At 36.2% G+C, this 18,389-nt stretch overlaps 1 protein-coding gene across 1 annotated transcript in view; it reads right to left on the bottom strand.

Annotated features, from left to right (window-relative positions):
- The window catches only part of MYO16 (myosin XVI), a 283,087-nt gene that overhangs the window by 57,636 nt on the left and 207,062 nt on the right, over positions 1–18,389 (bottom strand). Inside the window, exon 27 of the mRNA XM_084292547.1 lies at positions 6,571–6,670. Coding sequence (XP_084148673.1) covers positions 6,571–6,670 — 100 coding nt within the window. The remainder of the gene's footprint in view (positions 1–6,570; positions 6,671–18,389) is intronic.

The raw sequence follows: 18,389 nt of genomic DNA on the forward strand, positions 1-18,389 counted from the left end.
TTCTGCAGCGTACATGTCTGCAAAAATATTATAATGACAAACACATTTACAGGGCACTGATCTTTTACAAGGACTGAAATGTTATTTTTAAAGGCTTACTCTCTCTGCTTCATTTGTTAGCTTTTCTTTACACATTTTAAGAGCCTTCCTTTATCTCTGGCAAACTACTGACCTTGTACAGTGGCACATACTGAACACAACCACAGTTGGGCATAGCTTATGTATGGTCTTAACATAAGCATGTGAGTAGTCCAGTATTCACGCAAGTGACAGAAGGTATTTATGCAAGAGTTTGTCAGGATCTGGACTTTAGGGAGAAAAACTGTCATTCAGCTCTCTGGGAAATGGCAGAACAATGGTCAACTCTGTTCCAAAAACTGTGCAACCCTCACTGCTCTTCAATGGTGAAACAACAAAGAAAAGACTGCATCAAAGGAAAGGAAATGAACAGGAAGCGTAAGATCTATGTAAGGAATATTTAGCCCTACCCTGGTTTTATCTTAAGGGATCTCTTTATTATAGACCTGTAACTCTATTCTTTCTCAATTCTAGAAATAGACATAGCACTGACAGAAACAAGATGGAAGTATGTGTGAATGTGAACTGAGAAATACAAGCAGCAGGCAACAGGGACAGACATGGCACAGAAGGTAGCCCCTGAGGTGGAAATCTGGAAAACTAAACCCAGACATATAAGAGATGAGCACCGGGACCAAATATGAAGTGACCTTTCTAAAAACAAAAGAAAGAGAAGAAAACAATAGAAAAGGGTCAAGAGAGAGGCAAATAGAGAAAATCAACTTTGAATTAGAAAGAGAGACTCAGAGTCCAAATGTGAGAGAGCTGCATGAAAGAGAACTCAGAAGGAAAACGAAGTTTGCCAGACTAGTAATCATAACCACCCTGAAAGGTAGATGGAGGTAGGGAGGGAGAAATATATTCCAGAGGGGGAAAGAAAAAAAAAAAAAAAAAAGGAAATAGGAACCATAGGAAAAGCTCAGTGTGAATAGATAGAGCTGGTCAGAAGTCAAAGTGAATGATCCAATGGTCGAAGGAGATGCTGTGGACTTGTATTGCGTAGCACTAAAGAGCTGCTAGGAAAGCTTGCAGATGAATGCTGACTTGGGTCAGCTTTTTGGCAGTACTGGTGAGGTGTAGCCTCACTTTGGCAATTTGTGCTACCAGCAAATTATTTCTAAGAATATAATGGGATGATATACTACTTGGACAATGTAATTTTGCTGACAAAATTCAAAGGATGAGGCAAATACAAACACTGGTGTTTTAATCATTTGCCATTAGTTTGGAAACCCCTCCTGGGATTTTTTTTTCAAATGTGAATATGAAATTACTCAATTTTAAAATTGCCTCAAAGACGATTGACTTTTAAAATATGAGATTCAAAACAAAAAGGAAAATTACATTCAGCACAGCTAAGATTAGCAAATGACAAATAAATACACTGAAATACAATTTATGAGGCTCCTGAAATGACTTCAGTAATGTCTGTAGCTGTAAGAATGTGGATTGAAACTAAATCAACATCTGTCTCATGCAGCTACCTGCTGCTGATTTGGAGCTTCAGAAAAAAAAAAAAAAAAAAAAAAAAAAAAAAAAACAAGAAAAAACAAGAAAAAAAAAAAACATTCAGACTGACCTTCCTGTACTGCTTATTTCATATCTGATCAGTCTTTAGATCATTCCATTCAAACTTAACACCTGTCTAACTCTCTCCAAAATGAGTGATCTCTTGTTTTCAGAATCCAAGGCTACTGATAAGGAATCATTATGGATTAGAACAACCAGGCTAAAAATTGAAAAGATAAGCTAAGACAAAGATTTTATTAGACACATTTAAGAAGTCCTGTCTTTTAAACAGACAAGCATTCCTAGCAGTTAAAGGCTCAGAGATTCTCCTTCAGTGAAGTCCGTCCTTCACAGCGCTTGTATTTAAAAGCTGCACTGTACAGTGAGAGCAAATTAAACTGATGTTTTACCTTTGGAAAAATAGAAGTTGTTTGCATTTTGGCAAGCTCTGTATGAAGTAACTGAAGAGTTAACTGCAGATCACTGACCTTAGCTAAACAAAATGTAAAGCTCCGAGTTTTGATGAGAAAGCTCAGTAAGCTATGAGCTAACTCCCCTTTATTGAATTCATATTTGCAAGCTTAACAGTGTGAGGAATGATAATCCAAATGAATGAAAGTTTCCTTCTGTCAGTAAAAGCAGCCAAGGACTGTTTGTGCCCCAGATTTCTCTCAAAGCATGCTAATGTTTGCAAGCTAGTCATGCTATTGGGATGGTAGGCTTTCCTTGGCTAATACATCATTGCATGACAATAAATGAACAATGAATGTGGACTTGTAAAGGCCTTCACATGTTCTGGAGGGTGGGAGATTCTCCTGCTCGACATGAAGCAGCCAGTACTCCCACTCAATTTGACTCTGAAGGTACCATAAATCAGCTTGCTCCCTCTTACATTAGTAGCAAAACTCTCAATGACTTCTCCAGGGGTTAAACAAGTCTGTTATTTTCACTCTGTCTGGAGCAGGAATGGTTTGTTTTGATTTAGAAATCTGATTTTCTCTTACATAGGGTGTGCTTAAAAGTCACAGCAAGTAGCTAAGCTTGTCATGATCGAGTATATATTTAAACTGAAAGAACACTTTATCTAGGCTGCACACAGAGTCAGGATGCAAAAACAGCCTTTCATTAGTAGCTCTGCACTTTTATAATTTCTGTAGTTAAGCTAAGTGCACGACTGAAACAGCATTGTATGCCAGCTTCAATTAAACAGCTATTTTATTGTCCTAGTTTAGTTATCTCCAGCTCAGCTTACCCAAGTAACAGCAACATTTCATAAACCTATCAACACTTCTCTAATAAATACTTCCCCCTAACACAGAAGCTGCTGAATCAAGCACAAGACCTTGGCTAGCAGATAGTGTTTGCTCTTGCACTCATCTAAATAGTAGAAAATAAACCAAAATTGGATTCTGGCATTGGGTCTTCTTCATTTGCCCTCAATTTTTAAACAGGCTGCAGTATTTACAAGAGGAGGAAGAACATGTTTTGTGAGTAGGCTTTGAGTTTTGTTGTTTTGTTGGTTGATAAAACACTCTCCAAATGCAAGTTATGTGAGGAAAGAAAGATAAATTGTAAAGTAGGAAAGAAATACAAAGAAACCACTTTCTTCACTAATTTTTGAGAACTCATTTCAGAACACTGATTCGCTTTCCTCTCCCCTCAATTTAAGATCACCTTTCACAAAATGAGATAGTCAAGTATGTTATCCCAAGGAGGATGTAGTGTATCAAGGAGGATAGTGTATCATCTAAATTCACTCAGCTGCTACAGAATCCAGATTTTTCCTTCCTTCCTTCCCCCACCCCTCACCTCCCTTCTGTGGAGTTCATTGCCAACCTTGTCCTCTGATGACATGTAAGCAGGAGGTTGATTTCAGATGTGTGTTGCTTTTTCCTAAACTTCACCATCCTTGATGTGGATACTTTAGCTGTCTATTTTTTGGCCAATTTATCCATCCAAATCTGCAACAGTTCTTCAGGGAAGTGCAGGTAACAGAATTGGGGAAGACATTCTTTGACTTATTCATGAACCCCTGCATCAAACAGATTTTCAGTTCCAGCAGTGACTCATTTGAAGTAGTTACTGCTGGCAACAGTGGCTGAATAAACTGGTTATATGTGTAACCCCCTAACTCTTGGATGATTTTTAGTGATGCACTGTAACGTAACTCCTTTTCTCTGACTTAGGTAGCTGACATCATCCCAGGTTCCTGATTTTTCTTTTCCTTCCCTTTCTTCCCCCTCCTTCTTTCTTTTCTTTTCTTTTCTTTTCTTTTCTTTTCTTTTCTTTTCTTTTCTTTTCTTTTCTTTTCTTTTCTTTTCTTTTCTTTTCTTTTCTTTTCTTTTCTTTTCTTTTTTCTTTCCTTTCCTTTCCTTTCCTTTCCTTTCCTTTCCTTTCCTTTCCTTTCCTTTCCTTTCCTTTCCTTTCCTTTCCTTTCCTTTCCTTTCCTTTCCTTTCCTTTCCTTTCCTTTCCTTTCCTTTCCTTTCCTTTCCTTTCCTTTCCTTTCCTTTCCTTTCTTCTCTTCTCCTTTTTTCCCTTTCTTTCTTTTTTTTTTTTTCCTTTCCTTTCTTTATTTTTTTGGAGTCCTCTGCTGTAAAAGCATAGAGGAGGTCACCCATGACAACTACAGATTGTATAAGCTTCCTCATTTAGATTGTTATTTAAAGTTCAACTTTCATGATTAGTCAAATGAATCAAAAAAGATAATTGAGAGAGAGAGATTATGTGACACAGACATTAGTCACTACTGGTATACAGTTTTGTATCAGCAACACAAAATGTGGTGAATTCAAGTTTGTATTCACTGGGCATTTTCTGTAAGAAGTTTTCTGGACTTAGAATTAATTTTCTCCTAGATTTTCTTCCATTTTCTTTCATCTGTTTGTCATAGGTCTTTGTGGCTTGAAGTGGTAAGGAGCAGGTCACTCACTCTTTCAGACAGCCCTTCTTCCTTTCAGCTTAGTCTGTTGCCAGTGTGCTTCTCAGTCACTCACTGACAATGGTATAACTATCTCCTACAACCCCCCCATTCCATTTAACTTACCGACATCACCTAAGAGTTTGTCTCCTTACTGGTTTGAAGGAAAATGCATCATGTGCTGCTGTAGTTTTGCACACCTGACTTCTCACGGTGTAAATGATATTCTGGAGTCAGAACCTCTAAAACCTGTTTGAGATCACAAGCTGCATTCCCTGAATAATGGAAGGATCATGTTTTGCAATTTCTTTCTTACATTTTTGTTTTTCAAGGTTTCAGGCTTGTTTTCAAACACCAGTCACTATACAATCACTAGTCTTGAGCTACAGAATATCACTGATGGCCAATTGGTTTTTGGGGGGCTGTAATGCTGTTACTGGGGAAATAAACTTGATAGGCATCCTGCTCTGTTTTGTGACTGGAGCACAATATGTAATTACTGTTACATAGCTTTTGTCCCATATCAAACTTGTAGCCTCAAACAAGTTCTGAAGGTTAGTGGTACTCTCAGCTCCAGGTACTCATAAGGTAAAATACATCTTCTAGATATTAATGACTGTTTTTTGTTGTTGTTGTTGTTTTGTTTTGTTTTGTTTTGTTTTTTTACAGGGAACTTTCTGGAAAGGATGCAGAATATGCTCCAGTACTGACCTAAGAAAACTAACCTAAGGAAAACAAGTCTATTTTATGATTTGTATCTTCTTTTGGGCCTTTCTTTTTGCTCTTTACTATTTAGATCATTAGAATTTAGATTATACAATGATATGTGTCCACTACTTACTTTAGTGACTAAAAGGGAACTTAAACAGAATTTTGACCAAAGAAAAACCTTCTTATGTGTCCACGTACAGGTAATCATGCATATGTGGGTAGGTACAATTTTTTCCTGTTATAAGTAAAGAATCTAGGACACTGAAAAAAAATCAGTGTTCACTCAGAGAAAATCAGCACAAGTCTAACACAGTCCTTGTCCTTCATCTACCTTTCCTTTTTCTTTTTTTTTTTTTTTTTCCAGAAACCTTTTCTGGCCATCTTAATGCTTGGACATTGTTACATGAATTGGAAGATATGTTAACCCCTTCCTTTAAACTAATAGGCTTTTAGAATATATGAGTGTTCTGACCACTCGTCCATCCCTAAACTTCAGACCTGCCTCTGAAAATGGTCCAGATGCTGTCTTGTGGTATAAATTTCAGTTCTCCTAGGCTCAGAAAAGACCTCATACTGTCCAGATCCATAAATTAAGTCACAGAATGCTTCCTTTCCATACATTAGCTTATATAGTGTGAAAGGGAGCAACATTTTCTTTAGAAATTGCATATGGCAGGGAAATCACTGCTTCTAAATTACAAAATTACCCTAAGAGTACTTTGGCCAAATGGAGACATATGCATTGCAATCCTTATTCTGGTGAGGATTAACCATGGTATAAAAAGGATAAGGAGAAGGGATGGGAAGCTGAGAGCTTCCTGTTCATTGGCTTTTTTCTGGTGGTGGTGGTATTTGTACTTGATGTACAGTGATCCTAGTTACCTAGCTCTGAGTCAGCATACTGCTACCTATACAGGCACTGACTAGAAGGGAAGTCCTAAGCAAAAGTTTTCAGTCTGTCCTATTATGACAGTAAAGCATTTAGCATAGACTTTTACATGAAGAAAATATGCAGGTGTTTTTGTTTATTTGTTTGTTTTCTTTCCCAATTCAGAAACAATTCAACCACTAAAACGCCACCAGATACTTTTAAAAACCTGGATACAAATTTATAAAGTGTACACGCTTAATTGAATTCCTTTTCTTCCCACAAGAGTACACCGATTTTTGACACAATGATCACAGCTACTCATATGGTAGAAAACTCAGAAAATCAGCTTGATTCTACTCCAAAGCATATATTAAATGTCAAAAGAATGTACTGCTGCAAAGGATCTGGTGGCTTGCCACAATGGAAGTGACTCAGCTAGCTTGTTTAAAGAATGATATTTTAATTGCTTTGTAGATCACAAACCTGCCAGCCTTGTAATTTACACTGCTGAAGAACAAGACGACATCTCTCCTTGGCAGACAACTTCTTCTCTCCTGCTGCTGTATCAGCCAAATCTTTATACCTAGAAAAATTAGCAGAAGCAGAGTTACTCTAATGTGGGACTGGTTGACATTTTTGCAGATACTGTGAGTTTTCCTTTGACTTTCAAATCTCTGATATACAAACTGGAATCTTAGGATTCTGCTGCAGGTGAAGAAAACAAGGAGACCAACTGCTTTAAATCTTTCATGTTATTAGACATGACCTTGGCTAATAACAGTGTGGGATAAGTAAGGCCTAAACTCAGATTTGCTTCTTGTCAGTTCTTCTGATGCCTCACTGAAAATCAATGCAGAAAGCCTCATCAACTGATTTAATTGGTACTGAGTCAGGTCACTGAAAGGAGGAAAATATTTTTTCAGTATATGTTATATAACATATGGCTACCACAAAGTAATTCATAAGAAAGTGGCATTGCTTAAAATGTTTTCCATCAACCTAAAAACATTTTTTCTTCATTTTGAAGCATTTGAATGAAATGTCTTGTAGCAAAAAAGACTTTAAGAACTTGATCAGTTTACACTATTGGAAAGGAGATCAAGAAGAGAGTTCATTACAGCATCAGAGTACCTTCAAAGATAAAAAATGCTAGCTATTAAAATGCTCTTTGATGTACAAAAGAAAAGAACCAATGTAGGAAACAAGTTATACAAAGTTAAATAACAGAAAATTTCAATTTTAACTGTGAACTTATTACAACATACTACTACTAAAGAAACTCACGAATTTACCACAACTTGATGCCACATATTATTAATATAATTTCTTGAAGGCATTTCTCAGTCTAGATATGACTAGATGTAACAAGTTAGAATGCTTTTTCATTACAAAAAGCCAGTTTTTGAAAGGGAAAGATTTCACAAATGTGCCACATTTGAGTAATCTCCCAATGAAACAGAGGTAAGTTTTGAAGTTTGTGTGCCAACTACATTTCCTGAGATTTTATTTGTTTGGTACTCTGGTGCAACACAAAAGTGCTGTCCCAGGCCCACTCACACAGACCATGGCAGGCAGAGCTGCCGGGTTCCAGGGATATCAATGGTCCCAGAAGCCATAGCAACTCTGGAGCAATTTCGTCAGGCAAACCACTTTAAGGCCAAATTGAACCTCTACTTCTAGCATCCTGGAGCTACACTGAGCTTCTGCAGTCTGGGAATGTCAACTGGTCTGGTAGCAGTCCTGCTGAAGACTCTACAGCTAAGGATCTATGGCTAGTAAATGAAATTTGAGAGGAATTATTTCTGCCGTAGAAAATATATCTGGAAAAACAAACAAACAAACAAAACACAACCCAACAAAAATCACCATCACCACCGACAAAGCAAACAACAACAGACAGCCTGTGCCCGTTTATTAAGTATTCTACTATGTTCTGTTAAACACTGTCACCTTCCAATGGAGTGTAGCCATATTTGAACATCCTTCTGAGATTACTGGTCATTAGCCTGTTTTAATTCCCAAATTATGTCCAAGATTGGTTTGGAGGAATTCTGGTTGGAAGGGGCCAAAACTTTATCAGAAACCCTTCTGATTAGTCTAACACCCTACACTATCACTAGGAAACTGGGGATCTTATTTTCTTAATAGCTCAACTATGGTCAGAAAGACATTTGCTTTGTGTATTGCCATTAAGGCTGGGGCCACCTTGTCTCCATACTTGTATCAACCAGCTTTTCTTAGAAATCATGGAGAATCAGAAGTATTAGAGAGAAAACAGCTGGAAAGCTTAGCAACTGCTGACTAAAATGAAGATGATTCAGCATTGACTCACAATGCATGAAGATGCAACTGTGAAAGTGGCCAGCCTGAAACTCACTCATAGTAGAAACCCAGAGAAACATATTTCATTCCTAAAGCAGTGCCAAATCAAAGTTTAAAAGGCTGAAATTCTAACTTTGGTTCAGATTTACTTTAGAACTATTCAAATCACAGGACTCAAAACAAGGATTACCAAATGTACTTTGCAATCTCTATTATACAAGAAGCCGGACAAAAATGATCCTTTGATTTTCCCCAATCTTAAAAATCTTTGAAATTTCATTACATTATCCTGGAAGTCTAATCAAAGTTTAAAATTCCTGTCTACCCCTTAAAACAAGTTCTATCTTAGAGAAAGAGGACAAGCTAGTGGTTGTGGTAACAGACACAGAGCTAACTATGGAAATTTAAATTAATTTCCCAATTCTGCCACAAACTTCCATTTTGAATATAGGAAGTTATTTTGAAAATAACCTACTTCTTCCTAAGTTAGCTACTGAAAAGCTATGCTCCTAGTCTGAGTTAGCCACCTAAATCTCACAACAGACTGTGAAGACAGGTTTTTCCATTGGGTGATTTGTTCTATGCATCCTAGACATTTTTCTTAAAATGAGAAGAGATTGCCCTCTGGAGGTGCTCTTCTCTACTGACCACAGATGGACTTGAGAGAAGTCCAGACTGGAGGCCTGCATTTTGGGTGGCTGAGAGGGCTCTCACTCTATATCTACTTGTCTGACTGACTGACTCATCTGCTGAGTGGGCCTAAGAGAACTTCCTTATTTCTCCTCTCTGTCTTTTTCGAATTTGTTGGCTATCTAAACACCTAGAATGAAAAAAAAAAAAAAAAAAAAAAAAGACATTACTTTTAGAATTTTATACTTGGTATCATCATCTGCCATCTCAGATCAATCACTTTAATCTTGTATATGACTGTTTAAACAAAAACTACACAAAATTTGTAGCTATTTTTCTCCGCCAGAATGTTTCCCTGGTAGATTTGATTTTCAGCACAATACTGATACAAATATCAGTACTGACACCAGGATAGTAATGGGAATGGAGAAACAGGGATGAGCAGACTACATCTGTTGGTGGCAGCCCAAATTTGTCCTGGACAAAAGTGGCGTTGTAATCATAAGCTTATTTGACTTTTTTTCATAGCTAATTTTAAATATGTTAAAGCATTTAAACTTTCTTTATTTTGTTTTTCCTTTTGGAGGTATAACCAAACATGTAATCTATGGCTTTGTGATTTTTTTTGTATTTTAAACTTGATATTCCCTTCAGGAAGCATTTTGTTAAAAAAAAAAGCAAAATAAAATTGATAATAAACTGAGATATAAAACAAAACACACAAAAAAACTTGTAATAAACAATATTATTATCAAAACATGAAATTATTCATATTTAGCATATCAGATACTTTCTACTGTGAATGGAAGCTTGCGTTGCCATACAGACACAATAATTTAATGTCCTGTTAAATTTAACACTTTCATGGTCTCAAGAATAACAAAAGAACTTACTATTCATCATATTTACTGTATCATAGTAAAATCATAATAAAAATACTGAATTTATGTTGTAGGCTTGTATAGATAAACTTGAGTTATGTGCAAACACTGAGGTTTGCTTCTGGGGAAATGCAATCTGTAGAGTCTTTGAAACCTTTCCTTACCAGAGAATTCTGCTAGCAATGTAACCTTAGTTCACTCTTAGGTAAACGAACAACCCAATTAAATACCAGGCTTCTTCTCACTGACAGGTCATATATTTTCCCCACATAAATAACGCAGAATATATTTGTAAGGCTTTAGAGGCGATCCCGAGAAACCTAGTGAGCTACCTTGCTAAAAAAGACTTCAATGAGGTGAAATACATTTCAGCTAAACTTCCATTGATGAATTAGTTGTGTAGACTTTCTTAAAAGTCAATAGAAGATGCTATTTGAGTGTCATATACTCTGTTGTAACACCGATCCTTAAAATAGTTCAGATAAATTTTGCACTGTATGACCCCATTTCTTTCCACTGAGTATAAAAATAGGTATGCTCCCAATTCCAGCATAGACATGTACCGTTAGACAAAGTGAGTCCCTTTCCTAGGAAAGTAGAGAGGCTGATAAAAAGCAAGATCTCATGTCCTAGCCGGAGCAATTTATTCACTAATGGATCCAAAACAAAATAAAAACCAGGCAGATTTAAAGGCTTAAATTGACTCTATACTCCTCCGCCACCATGTAAACACTAACGTAGTGTGCATTAGGAAATGCAAGACCACTTGCACCCTCCTTCCAGTTACAAATGATCATCAGGGAGCTCTCCCAGTCTTCATCCTCTCTACAGGAAACCAGTGTGTGTTTACCTCACCTTCATCCTTAGCACTGTCCTCTTCCCAACCTGTAAGTTTAACACAACAGAAGAAAGCTTTTGGCTAGACAGGTTGGCACTGTGAGCATGGTCTGGCTGGAACCCTCTGGTGTCGTAGAACTTGTGCTCTAACTTCTTTTCTTTCACTTCTCAGTGTTGCCCTTTATCATGAAGATTTTTTTTGATTGTTTGGACTAGACACTACTGCCAATGCCTTCAGGTAGTTTGTGAATATGGAAAACTCAGTTCTCTTGGGTCTTCAAAGATGAGTGTTATCTGATCATTTTCTCCTTCACTTCCCTAAGTACACAACTGACAAGATAGAGCAGGCTGCTTTTTTTCCTTCTTTTTTCTTTCTTTTTTGTTTTTTTCTTTGTTAGAATATTCCTGAGTTCAGGTTATGGCACAGTAACCCACAGTCATACTCTCAGGCTCAGCACATTATTTGATTTACATGGAGTGTGCACAAATAGGCTGTAGGGCTGTACTCCCAGTTCTGTATACACAGCAAATCTTTAAGCATCGGAATAAACACCACACACTCAATTTCAATAGAACATCAACATGATAGAAGACACTAATGGAAAGAACATTGCAAGTACAAAGGGCACAAAAACAAGCAGCTCCAAATCAACAGCTTACACAAACCACATTGGTGTCCTTGAACTGATGCCTCAAAAATACCTTTTTTTCTCTCTCTTTTTTTTTTTTTTTTTTTTCTTTTCTCCTCTTTGTTTGATTTTGCTATTCTATTTCTCAGGTCTTTCTCCTGCTTAGCCAAGAAAGAACAAAGTTAGAGATATCTACTGAGCGCAGTCCAATGTCCTCAGTAAGAGGACAGCTTTGAATAACAGAACTCCAATCTTTCCTGAAAGCAACTCCTCTCCATGTCTTTGTCTTGTTATTTCAGAAATGAAAATCACATATGGCTGGCATGCAGCTGCCTTATAGCAGTGCTAAGTAATGTAGTTTTAAGTGGTAAATATCCAAACACAGCTTATGCAAAGAAAAATAGTCAGTCCTGCCAGTGTAATTCATTATGTTGCCGTTTCGTTTTCTCTTTCTTTTGTTTACTATGCTGTATTCTGTTTGCCAAGTTAAAATGGCATGATTCAGTAAGATCTATTCAAAAGGTAGTGAATAAAAGAAGGCAATCCAAATTAACCTGTATAATGTATTTCTGCTAAAAGAAATGTAAAAATTGTCATCACAAAGGAGTAAAAACAGGTTGCGCTGTCTTACTAAATTCTCTTTTCTTCCTTTCTAAACTTATTCTTTTCTTCCTTTGACAACCAGTAACAGATTGATGTATTATTATGTCTGTGAAATATGTGAAAGAGATGGACTTTGTTTGCAAAACTTGTCACTATGTGCTCATAACTCAAGATCTTTAGTTTTGTTTGTTTGGATTTGGGGAGGATGGGGAGAGTGGGTTAGGCATGGCTTGTATTTGAAAAATCTATCAAGTGAGAGCTGAAATATCTAGAGGATCTATCTACTGCAGAGAGAAACCTATCCTTTTCAAGGGAAGATAAGACATTTGGAAACGTTTCAAGTGATAGAAACTTTGTAAAAACAGTCACCAGAAAAGAATAGGATGGAATTTTGATTAATGTTATGTGTATACATGTATAAAGGATACATAGTCATTCTAGTTCCCTGTGTTATATCTTTTTTTTTTTTTTTCTTTTTAATTAAAGGAATAACCTAATTATCTTTGAAATATGAGGAACAAGGGAAATTCCAGATAATTAGAAAAGGTGAAATAGAGTATTATAGTTTCCAAGAAAAGAAAAGTGATTTTGCCAATCTCTGTGCAATATATAAAATATAAATATATTGTTATACAGCATAAATATTAACACTCAAATCAGGTATTCAAAATTTGAGATAGAATAAACCCTTGACAGACATAAAAAGATGCCTTTATAAAAACAGATTATAGCAGACAAAAGAGATTGTATTTGGGGCTTATTTGGTAGAAGTACGAAAATACAAGATAAGAGGACTGTAAGTTTCACCTTTATGTAACACAACAGTTTTGGACTGAGTCTGCTTCATACAGACTTACAGAGATAATCCGTATAGGTGTGGACATGAACATACATGCATGAAGTGCAATTTGCCTAATAGGTTTGAAATGATGAATAAGTATATGTGGCAATGAACCAAAACTTCAGAGTACCTGCATACCATGGTATTAGGTTTTACAATATCTTAATTGATATCAAGCAATGCAGGATTAAATGGCTAGACCTACAGACCAATTAGAATTAAGAGAGAAAATAAAATTAGAGTCATTTTGGAAAAAACGCAAGCAGTTTTGCTGGGTTAACCTGACAGCTATTTGCTGAGAGAAAGAAACCTGAAAAGCAATCATGCTGAGAGCAATCTTACAGCAAACTGCCAGGTATGATAGCTTCATGACAGTGCTTTTATACACCACTAGAACCCAGAAACTTTTCAGCTGATGAAATATTCTGATTTTTTCTTCAACATTTTAATTCCTTACATAAAGGCACAGGGTCATGAATGGCATGCTTTAACATGTCTATGGAGAAAAAGAAAAATAGAAAGACCTAAATGGTATGTAACTGAGATAAAATAGCAAAATTAAGGACAAAGAAACACAAGTGAAAAAGACTTAGAAAATCCCCATGGCATAATTTTACAGTGACCTGCATCAGCCCTACATGGAGCTCAGTATAGACTTTTGAGGGAGGGTCTGGGCTGTGAAATCCACTGAATCAAAATAAACTTGCACAGGAAGTGGTTGTTTAGGATATCTTAATTTAGACTGAATAAAGTACAAAATAAATCCAAAATAAATCTCTCATATAAAGAAACCAGTTGTGATGGGTGATAGACAAGTGACTTGAAAGGATTTTTTTTCTTTCCTAAATTTTATGGGTTTTGCATCAGGTTTTGTCATCCTCAATCTTTTCTAGATGTGTGAACTGCAATTTCTGGAGAGAAGAAATAACGAAGACCCACGTATCTTAATCCTGGAATATTTATTCATATACTTCATGTAATTAAGCAGGGGCTTCCTCATCTCAGACAATGTGGCAGCAGAATAATAAATAGAATATAAATTATAGTTCAACTCCTGGGATTAGTGGATTCAGCTATGCAAATAAAAAAATGAATTCACAACATCTGCTAAAGATTTGCATTACAATACTTCTGCATTATCTTACTTAAAGCTGACACTCCCATTCCACCTACATAAAGCAATGTAAAAATGTATTTACTTAAGGAATTGGCAAAAATTAAATCAAAAATACACTTGCATCAAACAGACAATCACCCATATTACACAAACATGCCTCTAACTCTGTAAATGTTTACATTTCCCTCTAGGCCTTCTCCATAGCTAATTTCCTCTTCATGTTTGGGCACTCCACAAGCACACACATACAGCAGTAAAACGTTTCCCTCCCTGTACATGAAATATAAGGACTGAAGAACAAATTCAACTTTATCAAACTGATAACTTGATTCTGTATTATACACAGTGGTTATAGGATTGCTGTATAATGAAACGAGTTTACCTTCACAGACATAGCCATGTGAAAACAGGGCATCAAAAACAGACGCCCTGCAAAACTTAAAGGATCAAAAGGTACACTTTTTTTTTTTTTTTTTTTTTTTTTTTTTTTTAACACACACCAGAATATAGGAATGCTAGGAGTGGGAGTCTAAAGGTGATTGAACAGATGGGTAAATTTCTGTCCTTTCCTACCGCAGAGGAAAAACCTGTCCTGTGAATCTGAGTCACATCTCACTACTCAGGATATAAACAATTAGAAGATGACTTAATGCATCCCTTTCTTTAAGATCACAACCCTATGAGACAAAGCTTTTGGTGATATCATAATATTGTGCACCTGGTCTCCAGGAAATTTGCAGAACTGAGCATCACCAGCAGGCCAGCTTTGGGTAAGTCAAGATAGAAAGTCTCCTGTCTCAGGAAGCTTAGAAGCAGATGCCTGAAAAACTGCAAACAGGTTGTGTAAAGCAAAGTGAATTGTGGCTTCAGACTTTTTCTGAAAAATGCATAAAACCTTTTCAGAAAGGCAGTGTGATTCTGAGTTGAAACACTGCAGACAAAATGGGCTTAACTCTTTCCCACCTGGTCTCCTGTTACTAGAGGGGCTGCTATGATGTCTCTGACTGCCAGGAAAGCCCTTGCCAGTTTATTTCAAGGTATATTGAGATAGAAGCATAAAGCAAAGCCAGAGTGAAATGGAAAACACTGATACTAAAGGGAAAGAGGATTTAAATTGATGTTCCACATAAATGATTATTTATTTCTTCCTTGCTTTTGCTTTTTACTCTTCTGTTCAACAAAAGAACTCACCCAAGGAACGGAAACACAGAATCTTTCCCAGATGTCTCTCGCATTGGTAACTCAGAGAAGGTGCACTGAGATTATGAGGAAGGTTTTCAGGACCTTCTTAAACCATACAGGCAAAACAGCTGCTCTGGAAGATCATCTCTACCTCTACTCTCTTCAGTGGGAGCTTCCCTTGTGCCCTCTGAACCCCACGAGTAGTATCACTCTGGGTAACAGTGATTCTTCAGTCTCTCGAGTGTGTAAATGTTAGACAAACTGTACTGTTGAAAAATCAACATTTTTTCAAGATATGCAAAGGCAGACCCCTTGGGCTGCTGTATCAATACCGGAGCAGATTCTGCTCTCATTTACTGTGAAGTACAGCAGGGGTAATTCTGCAATCAGTGATATTAAATTAATGCAACACTGGTGTAAGAAAAGAGAAAAGAAAAAAAAAAAAAAAAGCACAAAGTAAGATCCAGTGATTAAGCCATGTAAAAGGTTTTTACATGCATGCTTGCATGGGATTTTGTGTTTGCTCTCAGATGTCTCCAGTATAAGCTGCCTGCTATTATTCAGTCTGACTAGGAAATGTAGCTTCAGGACGTCTCATTACAGGTTCTTCTGCTGAAGATTAAATGGTTGTAAAGAATATCAGGATGCGGATAAGGAGAAAAAGGGTGCCATGAATGTCTGAGTTGAGTGGAAAGAATTTAACAGCTGCAGAACCAAAGAAAGAAAAAACAGCAGGAGGGTCACAGTGGCTTTTGAGTGTGGGGCAGCTGGACTGCATTTATACAAGCCTTATGAACAGACAAAGAAGCAGTCAAAAACAACTGATTATATTTTTCTAGGCACCACAAGCACACAATTATATTTAATTAATCAATGAATACACAGAAATTATTTTAAAGCTATAAAATGAATCTATCCATGTGACAATTTGCTCCATAATTAGATAACTCAAACTTCCTGCATAGTGCCATTAGCATAAACTAATGTGTTGCATACTTACTTGTTTAAAATGTTTATTTTAAAGATAGCCTGTTTGTATTAATTTAATAGATTTATTATTTTAATAGGCATTTCCTTAAAAGGGTTTCAATGTATAAGGATTAGTAAAGGGATTAGTGGTTGATAATATTTTCTTTTAACAGGTTTATTTCTATGGCAGGCATTTAACTGAAGTTCTTACTGCCATATATAAATCTCTGTCCATTATCTTTGTCATTAGGTGCTGTCAGCAAATTGTGAAGTACTCAAGAGCTATTTTGGTTAAAACATCAAGGTTCTGAAATCAGTTAATGTTATTAGCTGTTTGTTATGGGCACACAGACATCAGGCAGCTTGTTGTATTAAGAACTTTTAATATTCATATTTATACACAAATATAATTTTACCTATTTTTACAATTCAGACATTTAGATGGAACCCAGTACTGTGGTATTTTAGTATTCTGTGGGAACATTTTTCCATGCTTAGAAACAGCATGAGCCTTTAAATTCACAGATGTAAAATATGCATAAATATAATATGGATATCTTAGAGTAACAGGGCTATTTAGTGGTTTAATAAATGTTTAGTTAACCCTGAGGGATGAGAAATGTCAAATTCAGATAGTGGAAGCTGAATGTCAGTCCAGAGGTACCAAGGGTTGCATGTAATTCTGGAAATGAAGTAAACATTTTAAAGTTTCACAGATATTTCCTTAAGTCAAAATATAGAAAATGACTGAAACTGCTGAAAAAGTTCGACCAGAAATACGTTTGTGGGTGTCCCATATATTAATTGTTGCATAAGAAAATTAACATAACTAGGAAAAAAAAAAAAAAAAAGATGGAAAACAGAAAGGTGGAAAAACCCTTCACGTCATTGTAGTGGAGGAAGAACAATACCTTGAGGTTCTCTTTGAAACAACCTGAAAACCAGGATATGCTCTATTGTACAAAACAATAAACTCCATGTAGGAAGTTCCACTAAGATTTATACATTCAATACTAAATTTAATACAAATAACACTAGAAGCTCATTCAGACTGGACACATTCAGAAGCTAGGAACTGCCAACCACAAAACTGACCATGCCACCTTTATTTCCTCATATCTGTGTGTTTTATTACTGAGTTACATCCCACTACTTAAGGGATCCCTTTTCATGATGATCCTACAGAACTCTAAGTACATGACAAACATGAATAATTCAACTGACTTCAGTGGAATGACACAACTGTTTACATCCACTTATGATTGCTTTAGAAAAAATGAGGGCTGCATTACAAAGCTTAGAAGATATCCAGCAAACAATGCTGATATTTATTTTTACCTTCTAATACGGAAGAAAGATAGATGTCCAATTTACCACTGAAAATTCCAATTGTTTTCTCTTATACTCATTTGTGCACTGTTGATGATCCCCCAAAACACCAGCAGCTTTATCATTCTCACAGTCCAACTCTGTGACATGCAGCATAAGCACTGGTTCTTGGCATGCACAATACTGCTTATTCTGTGGCCTGGAGAACTGATGGTACTATGGTGTAACTTCAAAAGCTACTTCTACTTCTAATCCACAAATTCAGTTTTTTTGTTGGAGCCTGTTAAAATTTGAAGCCTGTAAAATTTTTTGTTGGAACCACAGACAAGACCTCAACTGACCATATGAAATACCTGAAAAAAATGGATAAATCTAAAATAATTCGGTTGAATAATATCTTCAAGGTGTACGTTTTTCTCTATACGCTATAATTTAAGTACAGCCTAACTGGTTGTGTCCCTATAGGCATCTGAAGATATCTGATGCTATATAATTTATTTCTTGTCTTCTGAGTATTAAAGGGGAACAACAGAGAAAACAAAGCTAAACTGCTGCAAAGAAACACCCATAAATAAGATAAACTAGAATATTCTATTACCTTTAGTATATTTGTAACATATGGAGCTTTTTAGTTTATTCATAATATGATAGATACTATCCATGCACTACCACATTGTATTAGTAAAAATCAAATGGTATAAGATTATATGTAGTCCTAGATAGATAGTCTTGTAGTTAAACTATAGAAATACCTACTTACATCTATCTAGGCAACTCCCTAGGTGATATACACCAATTCTAATATATGTGGATTGCCAGGGAGATCATCAGTGCACTCTGGGTTCTGGTCAAAGTTTACAGCATAATCAATCCCCTATATTAACAGGCTTTAACATGGGATTAGTAATTTAAAGTAATTCTGAGACTGCCATAAATTATTGCAAACTGGACCCCATTATCAG

This window comes from Netta rufina, assembly GCF_964035555.1.
Source record: "Netta rufina genome assembly, chromosome: 1".
Lineage (NCBI taxonomy): Eukaryota > Metazoa > Chordata > Aves > Anseriformes > Anatidae > Netta > Netta rufina.